General features: G+C 43.9%; 4 protein-coding genes across 4 annotated transcripts; all 4 read left to right on the top strand.

Annotated features, from left to right (window-relative positions):
• The first annotated feature begins 2,481 nt into the window (after window positions 1–2,481).
• orf151 (hypothetical protein) lies at window positions 2,482–2,937 on the top strand. The gene has a single exon. The coding sequence runs from the start codon at window positions 2,482–2,484 to the stop codon at window positions 2,935–2,937; it is 456 nt and encodes a 151-aa protein (YP_008992327.1).
• An 11,451-nt stretch (window positions 2,938–14,388) lies between these two features.
• orf115a (hypothetical protein) lies at window positions 14,389–14,736 on the top strand. Its single transcript has one exon. The coding sequence runs from the start codon at window positions 14,389–14,391 to the stop codon at window positions 14,734–14,736; it is 348 nt and encodes a 115-aa protein (YP_008992326.1).
• A 2,555-nt stretch (window positions 14,737–17,291) lies between these two features.
• On the top strand, window positions 17,292–17,666 carry orf124b (hypothetical protein). The gene has a single exon. The coding sequence runs from the start codon at window positions 17,292–17,294 to the stop codon at window positions 17,664–17,666; it is 375 nt and encodes a 124-aa protein (YP_008992325.1).
• Window positions 17,667–19,030: 1,364 nt separating this feature from the next.
• On the top strand, window positions 19,031–19,351 carry orf106c (hypothetical protein). The gene has a single exon. The coding sequence runs from the start codon at window positions 19,031–19,033 to the stop codon at window positions 19,349–19,351; it is 321 nt and encodes a 106-aa protein (YP_008992324.1).
• The last annotated feature ends 1,059 nt before the right edge of the window (window positions 19,352–20,410 follow it).

The raw sequence follows: 20,410 nt of genomic DNA, 5'->3' as shown, positions 1-20,410 counted from the left end.
GCGCTTCAATAAGCAACCCCTTGATTTATCTAAATAGAAGACTGGCCAACGAGAAGCCGTGTGGGCATTGATGGGTTTCGAAGACTAGCAGGCAGCTCTTTCTTTCTTTTCTGTGCCCCCTCGCTTTTCACTTTAACCAAGGAAAGAGAAAAAGGCCACCTACCTTACAAAAACGAGTACGCTGCTTATTTGCTCTACTCCTCTCCTTCAGCCTCTTCTCTCTAACCCTCCTTGGATTGACCTGCTTTTTTATATATCTTTTGAGCCCATGGGGATTCATCCCAGTGATTCGTCACAAGGGGAAAAGACTAATACAGCGACTGCGGCAAGAGCAGCAAGGACTCCGGCCCCTTTGACTTGGACATCCACTTTCATCATTTTCACTTGAATGATAAGGCATACTACGACTAAGAAAGAGAAAGATAGCAATTCCCCTCTACTGGCCTTCCCTATTGAATTGCACCTGATACGACTAAGCAAGCGCTAGGGGACTTGAATGCTTTACGGCCTAAGATCGAGTTGGAATCCTATACTGATTACGTGTTCTACGGGCTGGACCGAATCTCCATCAGAATAAGAGGTAGGGGAAATGTCCCTGACACGAAGAAAAGATACCCGAATGGTGATACATCTGAAATGAAAGCACATTCACTCACTCCCTTAAGGGTTATTAATTAAGCTGGCTCGGAAGAATCGTTTTGTTGACTAACAAGTGGTAACCGAATGACTTACTCTGCCCGCTCACCTCCCATACGGCATTTTCTCATCTCAAAGCGGCTTGCATCAGCGGTATAGGAATTGGTGCTGGCCACGGAACTTCGTTCAGAGTTCTGGTACACTGATTCAATACAAAAATTCCAACCGAAGACTGAAGCTACCTTTCTAAATATACAAAATCTCGTCGAGGAATCCTTCTATTTCCAATGTCTGATTGAATGACTGATTGGTGGCTTTACCCATGCACTTATCGACCATCGACTGCTCCTTCAGCACCAAACCTTCGTCTCCTGTTCGTGCGCCTCCCCTAAGTAGAGGAAATAGGTTTCCTTTGGTGGATTGAAACTGCTCTCTTTTGTCGTTATAAGGTACGATTTGAGCCTTTCTAAGCCCGACAAAAGACACTTTTTGTCTGTCATATAAGACTTGAACCAATAAAGTGTAGTTAGGAACTAAGCAGTTTAAACTCACTCTTTTTTCTCCTGTCTTCTTGCTTGACTTATGCAGCCTGAAGACGATAGTAGTAACCTACTTCACTTCCAACAGACATACGGAATCCTACTTCGAAGGTTGCAACGAATGGAAAGCATACTGGAAGAAAGCGAATAGATAAGAATTCCACCCTACAACAATACAATAATAAGTAGGTTGTGGTGATACTCTTTTGGCGATCAGTTGAGGCACAAAGCAAGAAAGAGGTTTCACGAAGTCGTCATATGAATCTGATTCCGTTCCATATTCTAGTTGAATGACCATTAGCAACGAACGGGTATAGATGCTCTGAGTTTAGGTATGAGAAGGATAGAGCACCAGCAAGAAAACAGATGCGGATGAAATTCTAACTGCTGCGCTTACGCCTTTCGATCTCTAATAAAAAGCCAGAAGCCAATAGAAGCTTAGCCAGGAGATGACGAAGCTGATCCTTCCCCTCCTCTTGATAGATTGCCTTACAGGGAGTTTCAACTCTCGTTTTAGTCCTTGTTGTTGAGTTGCTTGTTCTTGTTTCAGTATAGGGTAGTCGATTTCTCTCCCATATCTGTCCTAAAAGGAAAGCAAGAAAAGGCCTCTATTTAGAGCTATCTTTCCTTGCTTCTTTCCTAGATCTCTGATAAAGAACTCGAACTCCTAGCAAGAACAAGAAGAGATAGAACCAAGGCTACCAACCAAGCTAATCCTTTGATGAGAGTCCCACGGTTCTTGTCTAAAATAGCTACGAAAGCAAGGAAGAAAACTCGTTCCTAGGAAAAGCAGATTAGTACGACTCTAAAACTGATACCTCTATGAGCGGGATTTACCTAGCCTTAAGAAGAACTCTGAGGATTCTACATCTTTCGAATCTATTCCCAACTCCTAGTTTACAACAGGAGCTAGAAAAGGTCTACGAAGAAAGCTACTATTTCTTGATTTGTTACCTAGTTGGTTTGAGAAAGAGCTCAGGAATCCGCCCTAGTAGTAGCGGTGTTAAAGTAGCTAAAACGAATTGGTATAGAACAAGTAAGAGAGAAGAGTGAACTGCCTCTTCTTGGGCTTGGTTTATTAATGGTATCTCTTCTTCCGACAGGAAAGGACTAGTATTAATAGAAGACTTTAGAGTGACATTTAAGGGAATTCCTCTTCCTATTTGTTATTAGTCCTTCTTGTTAAATCTCGTGATGAACAGGAACTCTTTCTATTAAAGAACCTCTAGTACAGGCTAATGCCGATACCAAGGGAACAGATACAGGTAAGGAGACACTTCTCACTAGCCCTAGACAAAACCGATGGATGGAATCTATCTATTCCAAACAAGGAAGAAAAGACCTTTGGTCTCTCTTTCCCTCCTCAAAGAACAACGAACTCAGAACTCCTAGCTACTTTCCTTCGGGTTATGAGCTAATAAATCAAAAGACGCCTCAGATTCCAAGATTGATTAGTAGGACTCCAAAACAGCTAGATAGAAGAGCGGGGTTTCCATTCATCTCTCCTAAAGAAGGAAGAAGAGCTAAGACAAAAGAACACCTTTCGGATTCAATTCCCAGATCTTACTTGGAAAGACAGCCTTACTTCCGCTTTTTAGCTCATCCGAAAGAGGGACACCAAAGCTGCTATTTCTATATAGTTACAGGTGGCTTATTGAAAATAGGACCTTTTAAGACACGGTTCGATCCTTCGATAGACGATCTATCGCAAGGGGTTGAAAACGACATACATATAAGGCTCGAGAGTACCATCCATCTTTAGAAACTAGCACAGCGAAAGCAGACTAGGCAACTATTAGCATCCTTCTTTATCTAAAAGAAAGGCCTTTTAAACGCATTTCGACAGCTTGAATGGAAAGAGTAAGAGTTTTAAGTAACAGGTAAAGGTCACAGGCCAAGGACAATATCCAGGGCTTTTACCAATAACAGGGACTACTCTTCTAACCCTACTGCTAGGGACCTTACTCTATCGCGAAAGAAGCACCATAAATTGCATAGAAAAAGAACTCTTCACATAACCAGAGATGATCCCTAGGTGTTATAAAAGTAAGAGGGCTTCCCTTATACAAATAACTTGGAATGCACCGACCAAGTCAAGTGGTAGTAGCGATTAACTCAGGTATTTCACTGGTATGATACTATAACTGTTAGTTCCCTGGCATTGGATAAACGGTATTTGTACCGATATCTGTACTATAGGTGTCCTATATCCCTAGCTCTTTACCTGGGACCTTTACTTCTCCCTTACCTAGGCTGAAACCTTTTCGCTTGGCTTGTGTGTCTTCCTTTCCTCCTTAGAAGAACCATAGCATCAATTGAGAAGTCCTTCAGATGCCGTTTAAAACCTTCTTTGGACTAGTCCTTTTTCCGTTCTTCCTTAAGCTAAGACCGTAGGGGTAGATTTCTAGTTATTCTATAATTAGACAAATCGGGATGAATACCATGGCTAAGAGACGTTACGTCAACATCCTTACAAGAGTCACTAAACCGGAACCAAAACGGCTACATAGCAGCACTTAAACTTGATTCTTGATTGAGTTCTTTAACGACTACTACCAGAGACCCTGAACCATGATCCTGAAATAAGGATTCAATACTGCTATTCACGCTTGACTGGACTTGATAGCTTGACTTGAGAGCTACCTTTTTTGTTTCATATAGTGCGAAAAGCTCATTTCTTTTAGTGAAGTTCGGCTTTGAAGGTACAAACACTCAACGACCCCTTCGAACTGGATTATATAGGCTGTCCCACAAGGGGCAATCTCAGAGACATCTGTTCTCCTAAACTCTCGATTTACGAATAGAAAGGGGTTTGGTTTCCCACTAGATTGACCACTCTCTTCCTAGGCCGCTAGATCTATTATCTGGTTAGCTCTATCAATCTCCTCGGAAACGGGTTCTTTCGCTCGACTTTCTCATTCATCTGCTCTGGTGCTGCTACATCTCCTTTAATAAGGAATACCACTCATCTGACACCCTTTCTAGCTCATCTTGTGCCGACGAAAGCCTTATTTGGGATTGAGATTGCCGATCTTGATCTCGAACTAAAGAAGGCCAGCTATTCCTTATTTGTTTTTACCGCGACGGTTGAGAAAAGGAAGGAGAAGCTCTACTTTGCCTCTTCTTTAGCTATGAGATAGGATTAGATGATCTCTATTCTGCCATTGCATCTGACCAGCTCAGCTAATTCATCCACTTTCTGGGTTTCGTGATCCTCGATAAAGAAGGAAAAGATCCGGTTTGGCGTAATTCCATAAATGGGTAAACTCAGATATTGGAACAAGTAGGAAAACACCCGGATTGTCTACTTTCTTCGGGACTAGAGTAGAGGAGCTTTGCCAAAAGCCTCCTAGAGGAGGTCGCTAGTTTCGCTAATGGGTAGCTGTGGTCTTCCTTGTGTTTATGCGTGAATAGCTCTTTCTCCGATCGGATGTGTTTAAGCATGTCTGTATCGCATCGGAAAGAGTATTTCTTTTGTGAAGTAAATGGTTAAGGAGAGCAGAGTTCTTCTTCTCTATTAAGGAGTGAACTTTCGCTTTTTTGATGGAAAGTCGCTTTCAAGCGTTGATTAAGCTACGGGAAGAGAAGTAAGAAGACATCCCGGAAAAACAACCCAACTGGTGCATTCTTGCTGCCCTCTAAGCTAACATTTATCGACGATTTCCACCTCTTATTACACGAACTGCCGCCCTTTAATGAGCCCTTGACCAGTGGTGCCTCTCTTCCCTATGCCCTTCTCAAAGACTCCACGAAACCTCCACTCATTCATACGTGTTCGCATGTGGATGCCCTATTTCTACTGGTGTTAACACAACTGCTCCACTTGCTATTCTTATACTATATTCTTGTTATGATGGTAAGAGGACCGCGCTAGCAACCCCAGGAAGGGCTTCCTTTGAGAAGAGATCTGTAACTATGAAAGAAAGGATGGCCCTTTGGTCTTGTCTTTTCTTCTTCTTTAGGACCCCCTTTGTTTTAGCTGTTTTCGAAGCTTACTAATAAACTCAGGAATATTAGCATTCTTTTGATTTATTAGCTCCTAACCGTAGGTAAATGGATCTCTTCGTTCTAGTTTTCATCTTAGGATTGGGATTTAATGATTCCTATGGGGCAACTATTAGATGAAAGTAATTCCTAAACAAATTGGTATGGATGAAATCCGTTTGCTGTCTGGCGTCCCTTCTATTTATTAGCGGGAATCCCTAAAAAGAAGCTCATGGATGGTTGCCTTAGGTGTTCATCTTCGCCCTCTTTTGGCAAGAGATCTGGGACTAGTAGCCTGAAAAGTCGCTCTTGCCATGCCCGGTTGATGAACTCTTTTAGCACTGTAGGAATGCTTGGGCTCGGGTGACCGATTGAGTAGCTAGGTTAGCAAAGACAGTAGATCTCCGGCCGATTGAAACCGTTTGATGCCTATCGAGTTAGCTCGGTTCACCGATATATGAAGAATAGAGCCCAATTAAGCACCAGGAAGGCGCTTGAAACACATGTAGCGATATTGTGCGGGAAAAGAGAGGAAGGAAGAGAGAAGACCCGGACTCGAGACCAAAGACGAAACAAAGGAACAAAGATGCGAGTGAGGAAGTTGAGATACTTCTAAGCGAACCTGCTTAGTGCTCAAGAAAGAATTACGATTTAATAGAAAACTAGACCCTTTAACTGTCCATTTGTCGATCCAAAGCTGCCTTTCCGGTTCATATTGGCGTGGATCAATGGATCTATCTTTGCGGTTGGGTTGCGGAAATCTGGGTCAATATAGGCTCTTTTCAGCCAATTCCACTCGTCCGATGAAGGACATGAGGAAAGGAATTACCGACTTTGACTCTGAATCGAGCCTCTTTACGCCGGGGCATCCAACAAGCGCAAGGCCTGTTTGCAATCAATAGTGAAGGGATTCATACGTGATCGAAAGACACAGCTCATCTCGTGGTGAGCCGCCGTCTAACCTCGGACTCGGAACGTATCTGGTAGCGTTACCAGAAGGTCTATCCTAATCTCTTCTGAAGTGGTAACAGGAACTGCCCTTTTTGCTTAAATAGATTTACGACGGAACACTCAATTTCAAGCAAATTGACAGGTGGTTTTTCGATGCCGGAGGCGGGTGTCACATAAAGAAGTACTCTGATTTGCCAGTCAGTTCTCATTCAGATAGACGGGTGCGCACTACGATTGAGCTGAAACACAAAATAGAATATAAATAGGTCAGATGCTGAATAAGTTTTCGATTGAACAATTTTACGAATCTTCTTTTCGATGAAAGGATTTACGCATCTTAGTGGTCGTAGTTCTCTTCTTTATTGGAATATGCGGTAAACCTTAGGGGAAATCGCTCAAGTCTTACCCCTCTTCTTTCAATACTTGTCCTTCCAATAAGGCTGATACGGATATGGCTAATCGAAGAAGGTAGGGTAAGCGCTGTCTTGTTTGTAGCTAATCAAGAAGTAAGACTAGACCTATAGTTGCTGTTATTATGAGAATCTTTCGTAGGTGTAAGAGAAGAGCAGAAGGAAAAGCCTTATATAGTACAGGTACGTGACTAAAGGGATTCAGCAGGGGCCATCCACTCACAGCGGCTATAGCAGCAGAAGGGTAGCTCGATAGTCCGAGGTAAATGTCAAGAATAGGAGTCAGATTAGAGCTAGAATCAGAGGTAAATCTGTCCTAAATCTAAGGCTATATCGGTCCTTTGTGACCAGTTTCGCAGTAGAATAAGAAGTAGATCGGTGTTATTCCTGTGAGATAAGTCCCAAAGAGGTGTAAATCAGCAGCTGATCGGTCTTCCTTTCCTGTGCATACTTTAGTCAACCAGAGGGAAATCAACGAGCTAACTTTTCTCACTATATGAAACGTAAAAAGTAGGAGTTTTCGCCCTTCTTCTTTTAGTAAAGATAGTGGGAATGGATCCCTTGATTGATTCGTACGCTTGTACTCTCACTCATCAGCGGTTTAATCCTTTCAGTCTTTCACTCGCTAGCTCGTAGACTCTCTTTCTTGGCCTGGAACGTGGGCTAAATGAAACCCTTACGTTTCCTCCCTACCCATTGGCGCACTTCACCAACTACTTCGGCATAAGCACCCCACTTATTTTGGATGCGAGAACCAAAGATGCTAGGTCCGGTTCTTAATGATATAGGAGAGCTTCCTCCCCTGCGGACGGACAAATAAGAGAAGCCCGTGGGCTAGCTCAACCAAAGGAAGAGGGGGACAGACATTCTTGATTTTTGAATCAGAAACGGCGGATGAGTTAGACCTTTCAGGGAGCGTTGCAGTTGCCAGAACACTTGTCTCAGATTTCCTTCCACTTTACTACAGAAGCTTTGATTACAGAAGGTATTGAAAATGGGGGGGAACGTGTTGGAAAATAACTCAAGGTGGGTCGCAAATTGGATCGAGGCGCTTTTAAGCCTTGCTGGTTCCATTCTCTTTCCATTTGTTCTGAGCCTAAACTCAGAGTCTTCTTTCTTATATCAAAGGAATATGAAAAAAAGTGAGTTATTGTTCTTCATGGGCATTGTGGGCTAGGACCATGTTCCGGTTGCTGTTCAAAGGGTAAAAGGACATAGGAAAGGGAATAGGTTAGAGACAGAGGTTAGGGACGGTTACGAGTGCCTGTTTTGGTTCTTATGAGTAGAAGAAGAGGAGATTAGTCAGCCCTCGCGAAATAAAAGAATGAATCAATCAAGTAAGTCAGTGTCGCAGTCAGGGGTGTAAGGCACGTAAAGAAGGGAGTCATTGGCCCCTTGTTCAATTGAATTCTTCAATCATTCCGGTCGGTAAGGCAGCCAGTCAGCTGTCAGGTTGAGATGAGCAGGTTCTGAAAGAAACGAAAGCAAAGAAGAAAGCGGAAGTGATAGAATAGAGAAAGCGCTTTTCAGACCTTATGTGATCAATCACCAATGAGGCGAGGTTATCGTTTAACAGATATATAGTTCGTTGTCCAATCCGACGCCAATGTCGACCTGTTGATCGGTATCCCTCAAGATCTGAAGATGCTGAAGCTCGCATGCAGGCCTCGGAGGTGCTTGTACCCGGGCACTGGGACTCCTCTTAGCCCATCGATAATCATCCTGTTCCTGTGCCTTCTCCTTCTAAACCTGTCTTCCTACCGCGTAGCTCTCTTCATAGCATAGCTCAATAATAGCTCTTTTCTTCACCCCATAAGAGATAAGTACAAAGAATAGTTTAACTAATAAGGAGTCTAATCAAATTGAAGTCGATCGAACCTCGGCTTCGCTGAGCTCCCCCACAAGGAAGATTCCTCTAGTCTTTCGAGCCCCCGGAACTTTCCTACCTTTCTTTCACTAACAACCATCGTGGAATTGGTGACGTATATAAGTTCAACTGGTAATTCAATTCCGAATTGGCGGAGTCAGATACTTCTGCTTAACCTGACAAAACAAGCTAGTTTACTCTTGGCTTTCCAGCTAGTTAAACGCTTCAATACCAGGAAGAATGCTCATCGAATAACATCGTAGTCAAGACCTCTTCAACGGCTGTTCGATCACTAATGGCCAATGAAGAGAGAATCAGGCTACGTACTGAAATGGGATGTGAAAGGTGAAAGCCTTACCTAGGCGAGGGAATCATTTACTTTATAAGATAGATAAGAGAATGGTCCCTTTGCTCTTCGCCCTCTGTGAACATGAAATTCGGTGATCAAGAAGTGGCAGGTGGTCTAACTCTATTTATAGAATCCCCTATAATAGGGGCAGCCAATTCATATAAAGAAGTGATCTGTGGATGTCTCCCCTCTGCAAGAAGCCTATTGGCTATGGTCTCGTTGATGGTTGTGCCTATCCGACTCCCTCAAAGTCTAAGCCGAACTTGTCTAGTAAGGACGGCGTAAGCTTTTCTATTAGTAAGGCAAGGGTTATCTGTCTATTAAATAAAAAGATGCTCCTATAGCTAGGAACCGCTTGAAACCTTAATTAGTGGAGTTGATCGACGACAGATTTCGAGCTTTGGCTTTGCCGAAGGTTGATGTGCCTTCTCTTTGTGCTGACTCCCATTCCTTACTACCAGCTCCCTTCATGCGGGACTCTTCATTCTATTTTGCCGCCCTCAATCCGTCTTTGTTCGGCAAGGCCGCTTTGTGCCACCTTTCCCATGTCTCCTTCTCTTCTCTTTATGCCTTCTCTTTCTCTTCTGACGAAGACAGGGCAGGCAGGAGAGTTTAACAATAGGGCTAAACCATAACCAAAGCTTGCTCTGGTAGCATAGTTTTGTGAATTGATGAAAGACATAGGTGAGGAGAGCTTTACAGCAACGTATGCACCCGTTTAAAAAAATCTTTCTCGTGGTACCGTTTAAGGGTTAAGGGGAAGGCGGAATAGAAATAGAGTAGTGGCAAGCTTGATGATTGAAGCGAACTACCAGATAGATTGATGATGCTAACTCCCCTTTAAATAGTTAGATCGGGCCTGGCGAACTACCATTGATGGATTGAGGCTGGCATACGGGGGTTGGAACCAACCCGATTGAAACCTATTACTATTGAGTGAGGAAGAAACCGCGTAGGCTTAGGTCCTTTGGTTTACTGCTTTGAGTCCTTGGATTCCATTGATTCCAGAACTCGAACTCAGACCGGCGATTTCGTTGAGTCCATTAGCAACAGGAGCTCTGTAACTCATTAGCACCGCTGCTGGATTGAAAGGTACTTGCTAAGCGGACTTGCGATTCGACTTTCATTCTTTGATGGGGTATAGAATCTAGCAGCAATCCTTCCCGCTAGGCGAGATCTTTGAGCATTGCTAAGCTACTCTTAACTTAATAAGTATAAGTCATTTCTAGAGTCAGCCCGAAGGCAGGCAACTCACTAACTACAGCTTCTATCTCCTCTAGGTCCCATTAGACTGATCCTTCTCCCCCGCAACCAAGCCTTAAGGCTTTCCTTATGAGATGGGATGCTCACTAGCTTCTCTCGAGATGCGAAGAATAGCGTAAATAAAGACTCTCTTGGTCCTTTCGAAGCAGATATTCGTACGCCATTGGGTTATTTGAGGTGGTTTCGGCTTTCCGAAGGGATAACTCTTAATTAAGGCCTTAGGCTAGCAAGGTGAATGGATTTAGGAAAAAAAAAGATCCCGGTTTTAAAAGAATAAAGAAGGCTATGGGAAAAGATCCCAGACTAGGCTCGCTACGTGGAATAGATGATAGGTAGGCTTACTACGCTATGGCATGGTCAGCTCATGATATCTATAGCACCATTACTAAATAGACTAGGGAAACTTCTTCATTGACCGCTTTGAGTGAGTGCAACTTAGACTACTTTCCCTGGTTTCTATTGCAGGAGGTCCGATCTATCAGTAAAAGGAGGTTCGCTTTGGGAATCTTCCTTATGAACGAAGAAATACTTGCTTCGTTGACAATGACTAGGAACACTAACTAGAACTTCCAATTAGTACAACCATTTCACAGGAATAATCCAGATCCGCGTATCGATAAGCACTTGGTGACTACTACCTCGTGATCTCCAGGCATCTTGCGGGTAGACTACCTGCGATGGCAGCTTCTGATGGGTTACTTTGTTCTTGTTCGGTTGATTCTTCTGTTGATTCTGATTCGGCAGGTGCTTTAACCGCTTAGCTACACATACTGAGTTCATTACGAGACCACTCACGTTCATATCGAATGGCCTAAAGGAAAGACTAAAGAAAAATCGGTAATATCCTATATGAGAAGAACCGTCTGTTCTTTCCCTCTTCTTTTCCTATTAGCTCTTACTTAGTAAGTGTTAAACTCTCTTTAAAGGGGCATAACAATAAGAAAGGAGCTCTCCTAAGGCGAAATCAAATAAATGGAAAGCCTTCGTTACCGAAACAGAATGCAGCTACTTCTGGGCATAAATGTGTAACCTAAAGACTAGCAGGGGCAAGCCTAAACCTCTACTTCTCACCTTTAGTCCGGCTACGTTTTACCTTTCGTTTTCACCTTCTGAAAACAACATACGGCTATTTGAATGCTACATAACGCTACTTGAAAACCAAATAAGGAAATACCCATGAGGTGGGGAATAAGGCGCTTTCGAGTGACGTATATAGGCGTGTTGACAAAGGAAAGGTTTATAACCCGGAAGGGACACATTGCTAGAAGGACACATTGTCGCTATTACCCTTACTGAGCCAGTAAATAAGGCTTATTAGTCTGAGCTGAGACCGAAGAAAGAAGCAAAGAAACTATTATTAAATATGATACAAGATCCGAAGACGCCCTACTAAGCTAATTCAGTATAGGGGGTGACTCTTAAGGAGTTGAGTTGAACTAGTGGCTAGAGGATTTTTCAAACCTTCGCCGGTGTTATCGTTCAACTGATGCTACTCCCTGAGCATCATCAGTATCACTTGCTTTGCTTCTCTCACCTAACCTACCGATCAAACGGTTTTTTCTAAAGCTCCGTAGGTCCGGATTTGATTCTTTCTCCCTTCTTCTTTTCAAATGCCAATGTCACCGGTTCATCTTTCGGTTGTGCCGCTTCTCGCCTACTCCTGCCCCGCCCATTCTTCTCGCCTATTCTCCTGTTCCAAATTCCTGTGTTCTGTGTGTTCTGTAAGCCCTTCCAATTTGTTTTCTTCCCGTTGCGTTTTAGAGGGAATCCAAAGAAAGTCTTCACTGCCCTTTTCCTCCTATGCGAGAATATGGCCCTTTGCCGGCGAAACTCTTAACAATCTCCAAGTTATCTCCCCAGTATGGAGCCGCTTCTTCACCCGCGCTGCCTTTTCCTACTCTTAAAGGGCTACCTACCACAGATCGCCGAGTCCGATGATTCGACTCTCTACTACGGATCCCCGGGTAAGACTCCTTGTATATAGGGGATGAGTACCACCACCTCTCATCCGGCGTTAAGTTGGAAAGCTAGCTAGTCTCCTCCGCTTTCTCGCATTTTCTATTACTTCGGTTGGGCTCTAGGGCCCGATCCCGGGAAAGAGGACATATTTGCTTGGCCCGGGCAAGGATCTTTCAGAGGTGAAAGCCGAAAGAATAGAATAGATATCATTATTAGCCGGCTAAAGCGAAAGATTATTCCAGAGAAAGGTACGCTTGCAAACCCAGATGATAGATCCACGGGACCGGTCAAACTAACGATTTCGTTTGCCGCGAGGTTAGGTTGGGGCTCTAGGATACACGGATCTGGGACAACGGAAGAAACTCCTCTACTATACTAGTCTTCGCCTCAATTCAATTCTTCGCTTGAACGGGAGTTATCTTGAGTCTACTACCGGCAGAGGAAAGCAAGTTTCTTTCGGCCTCAGGGGGACCTATTGGAAAGAAGATCTCATGCCATCAGGTCTTGCTCGTATATACTGGGATGTGGCCCTAGAAGAAAGTGCCATATCTAGGATGGATGTGAAGAGGCTAGGCTACCGCTCTCCGGACTTCTGAAAAGGTAGGAGTTGGCTTATCTAACTCTGTCAAATCGGGAACTTCAGAGCCGCAACTAGTAGCCCCCGAGAAAGAACTCTAGGGAAAGGTGCCTATTTGCTTGCCCTGGGTTCGGAATCAACGGATTGAGGATCGGAGATACAAACGATGTAGGAATCAAAGTCTTCTTAGTATTAAAATAGTTGACTAGGAATATTCCTACCCTTGCAGTGCTAATATATTCATTAGTCTGAGTCTTAGTCTACTAAAAGCATAGGAAGAGGAAGAAGACTCGGCCATCGTAAACAGGGGTCCTACCCACAACTTTCTCTCAGTAGAGGAGGCAAAGACACTATAGCACCCCAATAATCACAAAGCGAAGTGGGAGCCGGCGACGCACAAGAGCCTTGACATGATCTTGGATCACTAACCCGATCCTTCTTTCATGCAAGACAAAATTTCCTTTAGAGACTCACTGATCAAATGGACCAGGGAATAGAGCTAGCGACTAGGGCCCTTCTCCTTCTATACAAGACCGGCTGAAGGCGCTAAGACTCCTCTTTCGGAGCCAGATTGAGCAATGGCTACAAGTAAGCGTCCGTACTTCTTCTACGTAGGCCCTGCGTTTAGAGCTCGATTTCGATCCTTTGAATCTTGGACCCATCACCCGCACTAGCTGGCCTTGCCAAAAACCTTGACTTGAGACTACGAGACTGAGGACTTCATCTCGAAAGAGCGATATCTTCCTCTGGGCGTCCGTCCAGTACTTCTCCAATTAGCATGTCTTAGGCACAACTAAGTAATGTAATAATAGACGAGTTGCATTTTAACCTTTCCTATAGGCGATAAAGGGGATACACGAAGAAAGGCTAGTGCCCCAGATCTCGGGTTTCGACAGATTGGATTCAAAGGCGATTCGAGATTCAGTAAGAAAGATTCAAGATTCGGTCATGTTTCAGTCAGTCATGTCGATTCACTATTCATCGGTGACGACAACTAGCCCTTCGTAGGGAAATTCCTTAGAAGAATAAGAGGCATACTGGCTTTTCCTCTATGGCTTTGAGAATAGAAGAGTGCCCGCTGAATCTGTTCTATTTCGAGTGCCTGGTGAATCTCTTCTTATGGAGTGGTACCCATTTTGTCTAGTTGACTTTTTTGCATGCTTTCCTTCATACGGCTTTCGGGCTCATAAGGGGGATTTCGCTAACCCCCTCTCTTCTATGTTCAGGTAAGAGAGATGACTGAGACGGGAAGAAAGGGAGTTGGAAAAGACGGCATTAGATGAAAAAGGATACGCTCCAAAAGGGGATGGAGTACCGGTAACTTAACTCTTTAATGAATGCAGGAACGGAACAATTTCCAGTGGTGAAAGCCCTACCTATGAAAGAAGCAAGGGGCCTGGTAATCCTACTCTCTGTCTTGCTACCTATGACTGCTTTGTCGACTCTGGTGACGGAGTACCACTCACTGCACGGCTAAGGGGACTCTGTCTTGTATGCTAAGAGAAAGGTTGCTTTTTTTGCAAACTAGAAATCTCATAAGAGAAGAAAGATCGTAGCCTAGTTCGGATGAAAGGTTTGAACTATGAAAATTTCCCTCGTGGATGGGGAAGGAATAGAGAGCGTCACCCCAATTATCATAAATAAAGAGAGAACTCACTTCTTTCTTTTCTAACGGAGTTCCGCACCAGGACTCAAACCATACCTCGAGGAGAAGGTAGCTTCAAGAGCGCTTCCCCGAGAGACATGGTTCGAAAGGTTCCATCCCTTCTTGGAAAAACCAAACTGAATACAAAGTCTCTCCTCGTTTTTAGAGGAAGAGCGGAACAGTCAAAGATGAAAATCAATCAACCGAGATGAAGAGTGGCAATCTCGAGGTACTTCATTCCACTATCGTGAATCAAATTAACGTATTTTTACAAGAAAGAGGAATCGGAATTCCTGATCAGTGGACAACCTATGAACTGATCAAGGAGCATGTCATTAATGATGAAACCTTATTTAATTTTAATAATACTGATTATTTGAACAAAATGATTGAAGATCTTTCGGTTGCTCAAAACCCGGTATGGGTTGAAGCAACCATTGATATAATCAAGATTATCTCCCCTAGCCCACTTGATCAATTTTCCATTGTACCATTTTTTCCTATGAAGACAGAAAAGTTGTATTTCTCATTCACAAATAAATCTTTCATTAATTAAAGTGGTTCTTAATTTATAATTGAATAAAAGCGAGGAGCGGGAGAGGAAGAGCAAGAAGAAGACAAGAGGGCAAGGAGCTACCGCCCTCTCATAACCTCAGATGTCCACGTCTTCGGTTTCTTATAAGAGCTAACCCGTGTTGTCTTTCCTCAAGATGTGTAGCTAACGTGTCTTCCTTTCTTGTTTTAATACCCTCTTCATAACCAAGAGGGCGATGGCAGCGATTGCACTAAAGCGATTAACGAGCTAAACGACTATGTCCGTTTCTTCTGTCCTCACTGTTGCTAAAGGACTGAAGGCGTTCAAGCAAAAAGTATGAGGAGACGCGGTATTCGATAGGTGCAGCTAAGGCGATGTAGCTATGACCGGGGTTTTCCTCAATAGGTCAATAGGAGGATACGCGTTATGCGAGTGACAGTATGAGTTCCGTGTGTGCATTCAAGCATTCTAGCGGTATTATTAAACGCCTCAACCTTATATTGTGAGGAAGGGCGCTTTTCGCTATCAGAAAGGGAGTTTTTCGCACTAGTAGACTTATAACACTAAAGCTACGAGTTACGAGCGCTTTCTACAATGTAGATGCGGAGAGTCGGACTGGTTGTACGCTGCCTTCCCTTCACCAAAGAATTGTTTAGTTAAAGATGGATTTCCTTATTGGGCTTTGAAAGTAGCGAAATAACGCATGATTTTAGCCGTATGTTGTTTTTCAGAAGGTAAAAACGTAGTAGCCGGACGTTCTTCTCACGGTATTTATGAGGGCGAGAGAAAAGTCGTTGTTTACACTTCGGAATTCAGGAGAAGACTAAGTTGCGACCTCCGGATCGATGAAATAGAATGATCAAACCCGGCATAAAGAGTATAGATCTGATTTGACCTTGTCTTTTATTAGAGCAAGTCCAGTCTTTAGTTTCCGGAGCTGGTGCCGGCGAATGTTAATGTTGTAGTCTAAGAGTTGAAGAAGACGAATGGGACCGGTCTGCTAACCTGGTAGTAGACTAATGAACTAATGAGGAGCGAAGGTACCTTTACTACTAAGGGATCGTCGACTTCCGCCTTATTGTAAGGGATTCTCGTTTCCCTCCGGACTGGACTACTAGAGGGGGTGCTTTTGGCCCAGTGAATATCGCGTATTCGGGTGTTTATCAGTGGTGGTATACAATCGGTTTACGTACTAATGAAGATCTTTATACCGGAGCTCTTTTTCTATTATTTCTTTCTGCCATATCCTTAATAGCAGGTTGGCTGCACTTACAACCGAAATGGAAACCGAGCGTTTCGTGGTTCAAAAATGCCGAATCTCGTCTGAATCATCATTTGTCAGGACTCTTCGGCGTAAGTTCCTTGGCTTGGACAGGACATTTAGTACATGTCGCTATTCCTGGATCCAGAGGGGAGTACGTTCGATGGAATAATTTCTTAGATGTATTACCGCATCCCCAGGGGTTAGGCCCACTTTTTACAGGTCAGTGGAATCTTTATGCTCAAAACCCTGATTCGAGTAGTCATTTATTTGGGACCTCCCAAGGAGCAGGAACTGCCATTCTAACCCTTCTTGGAGGATTCCATCCACAAACACAAAGTTTGTGGTTGACTGATATGGCTCATCATCATTTAGCTATTGCATTTCTTTTTCTTGTTGCTGGTCATATGTATAGAACTAATTTCGGGATTGGACACAGTATCAAGGATCTTTTAGATGCACATATTCCTCCAGGAGTGCGATCGAGTGAATAGACTGGAACTGCCTAGTCTTACTAGTGAATCGGACTCATAAATCAGAGCATCTTCGGCATCTACTGTCTAAGCGCCAATTGCCTTCTGTCTTCCCTTTCGTTTTCTTCTTGTTGTTTCAAGCTCGTTTCCTTGGTGAAGTTTAGGGGAATCCAAAGGGGGAAGACCTGTAGTTGCCTTGTCTTTTTTCCATTTACCTCTATTTGAGAAGAAGTAGATTGACTGATAAAATCAGAGTTAAGGTAGTTGAATGAGAATCTTGGGTCCCCCGAGAGTAGCTTCTTTCCTTCCCTCCAAGCTCTAAACGGATTTTCGCCTCGATTAAAGAGGAGGCATTTACTTACCTATGTGAATTTCATTCTTGTACATCAGTGGAGGATCTCCCAGCAGCATCGCACCATTCTTATTCCTTAACTGGAACTTCCTTTTGCTCAGTCTTCTCTCTTCCTAACTAGTCTGCCAGCTCTCTGATTCAATCTGTCCCTGGGACTTTACAGCCAACCCTGCTGCTTTTGTGCTCCTTATAATCTATACTCTGTCCGCTTACGCCGCTTATGGGAGTTGGTACTGAACTTGAACTCCACGATCTAAGCGCGTGACACATCCGATACCACTTTCTTTTAAGATAGAACTCTGACACTTCGCGCATACCGAAGAGATTTTGTTCATTTCAGTCCGGATTCGATTTTAGCTGCGGTCAAGAGAAAGTCTTTTGTTTGTTTGATTCTTTGCTCGTTGCTTAGCTTGTAGCTTGCTTGTTTGATTTAATCCTGTTTGTCATCCTAGTATGCTTTGTTAGGAATTGGGGACCATTGACTGAGAGCATGAAAGCAGAGATGGAAGTTCAAGCACGGGTGGGTATTCCCAACCAGTGTTCACAAGTACGCACCAATACACAGGATAAAGATAAGCTACAACCGGCATGCATAGAGTTTTCGCGGATACTGAACCAGCCTGAAGCTCTAGAAAACGAGGTGGAAAAGAAATGCTTAGAGAGAGCCTGCCCCCTTCCAATAGGGAATGCCTTTGCCCGATTCCTATCCTCGGGATCCCGGCCAGTGTCTGTACACAAAAATGCTCGTTTCATACCTCTCGTTCGATTTGACTATATGAAGTCGTGCCTTGTAGACAGGATCGTAAGTCGTCCTCTTGATCGCAGAAGCTTTATCCTTCCGGTGAACCATCAACGAATAGAATAGCATACTCTAGTACGTTAGGGAATATCCCTACACTGCTTTCAGTTGAGGAGAGTTACGAATGGTTAATCTTAATCAAAACAAAAGGGAATACTTGAACTCCCGGCAGGATGTCGAAAGAGCTAGTTAAACGGGGGTTTTGGCCCCCTGCTGCAAAGCTAGGATCCCAAGGATAGGCATTGTTCGCCTTGTGCTTGGACCTGCATATCATACGGGAGTCTTAGTGGAGAGCGTTCTCTGGTTCTCATCCCTAGTCAAATTTGAAGTGACGGCCTCCTTCCCTATTCGATAAAGAAGGGAACGGTGCAAATAAAGCTATTTCGAGTCGGGTACGTGAGTGGGAACTTAGTTTTCGTCTGACTAAGTGCCCTTGGATTGCTGTTGCATATTCAGCTCCTCTTTCAGCTGCTACTGCTGTTTTCTTGATCTATCCAATTGGTCAAGGAAGCTTTTCTGATGCTCTATGAATCTCTGGTACTTTCCACTTTATGATTGTATTTCAGGCTGAGCACAATATTCTTAAGCATCTATTTCACATGTTAGGCGTAGCTGGTGTATTCGGCGGCTCCCTATTCAGTGCTATGCACGGTTCCTTGGTAACTTCTAGTTTGATCAGGGAAACCACAGAAAAAGAATCTGCTAATGAAGGTTGCAGATTCGGACAAGAGGAAGAAACCCCGGTATAGAGATGAAAGTATATACTACCGCTACAGACAACAAGCAAGAGCTTTCAATTCGATCAGAGAGTTCTATCTTAGAGTTATAAATACTTTATTCCTTATTCTTATTCAAGACCCAACCCTTAAACAAGGTATATTATGTTTATCATTGTGAAATGCGCCCTTACTACTTACACTTCACACTAAAAAAATCTTCAATTGAAATAAAGCTCCTCAAGGATAAAAACCCGCGTTAACCTGCACTCCCACTCGCTCACCTGCCTAGGATCGCTTCGTTCCTATATAGTATAAGGCAGATGTATGCTATTGATCTATATCACTTCTCAGGCATACTCAATCCGTCTCCTTCTCAATCGTAGTACCAGCAGCACCGACTCCTACCCTAGCATATCGCATATCCCTAGCTGACACTGCACACTTCCAAGTTGAGGTCGAGCTACTTCCCTTCCTAGCTAGGTTTAAATCCTTATTGAGCTACTGAGCTCTCTTCTTCTTCTTCGAAAAGGAGTTCCTCAATGGGCATCAATCGGCAGGAGATCTACTTTCTTCCCGAGCTAATCCCTTCAATCGGTGCAGCTACGGACCCGACCTTTACTAACAAAGTGACTTTTCCGAAAGAAAGCAAACGCTTTATCCCGATCCAAAGACCTTTGCCGGCCAGGGCTCTTTCCTCGCTTTCACACAGCGATGAAGGCTCCCGGGGTTGAAAGGACAACACACTTTCCACACCCTACGGGGAACTGCATTACAGATCGATTCCTGGCGAGGAGTAGAACAAGCCATGGAGTGGTTCCCAGCTACACCTCATGTCAGTATTGGGATGCCCCGTTGCCTTGGTCTATCATCAATGCAAAGCTATTCCGTAAAGTAAGCAAGGGAGATTCAATCAAGGGCTTAGCAAGAATCCAAGTGCGCTTAAGCTACAATCGAGGTTCCTCTCATGTGATACTTGATCCAATGGGGCGCCTCTACTTGAACAATCCAAATAGCGAGGAAGCAACTGCGTGACCCACCATATTATACAATTATGGCAATAATCCGGTAACCTCTCATAAACGATCGAAGAGAACGTGCAGTCTCCGCTTCAGATCAACTCACTTCCACGCCTCCCTTTCTTCGAAAGGAAAGGAATGATAGCTTTAAAGCATGAAAGATGATATAGAGGAGAAATCCAGTTTAATCGACCATCGGAATAGCTTTTTCAGAAGCTAGATCGGATTGTATTTTAGTAGCTTCACTTTCGATAGGCCTACATCTCGCCTTCCACTACCGGCAGAGGATCTGCGACTCCCGTCAAAGAAACAACATTCAATACTACAGCTACGGGTTGAAACTACCTGCAGCTAAAGCGTTCATCCCGAGCTAACCCAAAGATGGGCATTTCTCGGCCTTTCTGTCTTCCTCGTGATAGACGCGCCGGCAAAGGTGTCTTAAAAGCATCTTTTTCGTTGATGTGGCGGAAGTCCCTGGTTTCTTTCCTTCATGTAGGAAGCGCCAAGTGTTAAGAGTAGCGCTAGGACCCGAGCTTCTTTCTTCAAAGACTTTCTCAATCGGGGCAAGAAGGACGCGTTGATTCTCCTAAAGGTGTTCTCTAACGGGAATCACTAGTAGGTCATTCGGTTTGTTGTCCTTTAGGGGATCGGTTGGTTCAGTAGGTGTATCTACTCAGTAGGGAGCTAACATCGGTCGGCCCGGTAGGACGTCGGTAGGTGAGTTCCCGGAATTGCTGCTAATGGAATTGCGTCTACTGGCATGAAACCAAAGTCCTTGAGTTAATGGACTCAAAGCGTTAATAACCTAGTGAATTCCGACTAAATAGGTGGAGCTAAATCACTCGATAGGGATAGATCCACCCGAGCTACAGTACAGTAGTAAAGAGAATATCTCCTCAATAAGGATCAATAGGCCAACGAATATGGATAGGTCATTGATGGGCGGTCTTCCTAGCACTCAATCGGCATCACCCGGCCCGGCAGGAGATGTAGCTAAGCGGTTTTCTTGTTAAATAATTCTTTCTTTTCTTTTTTGGGAGATCACCGCGATTGGGCGCTAGCCCCCTGGCAATCG

Source organism: Salvia miltiorrhiza, mitochondrion (assembly GCF_028751815.1).
Source record: "Salvia miltiorrhiza mitochondrion, complete genome".
NCBI classification, from domain to species: Eukaryota; Viridiplantae; Streptophyta; class Magnoliopsida; order Lamiales; family Lamiaceae; genus Salvia; species Salvia miltiorrhiza.
Note: the sequence above shows the minus strand (reverse complement) of the source record. Positions and strands in the feature narration are given on the sequence as shown.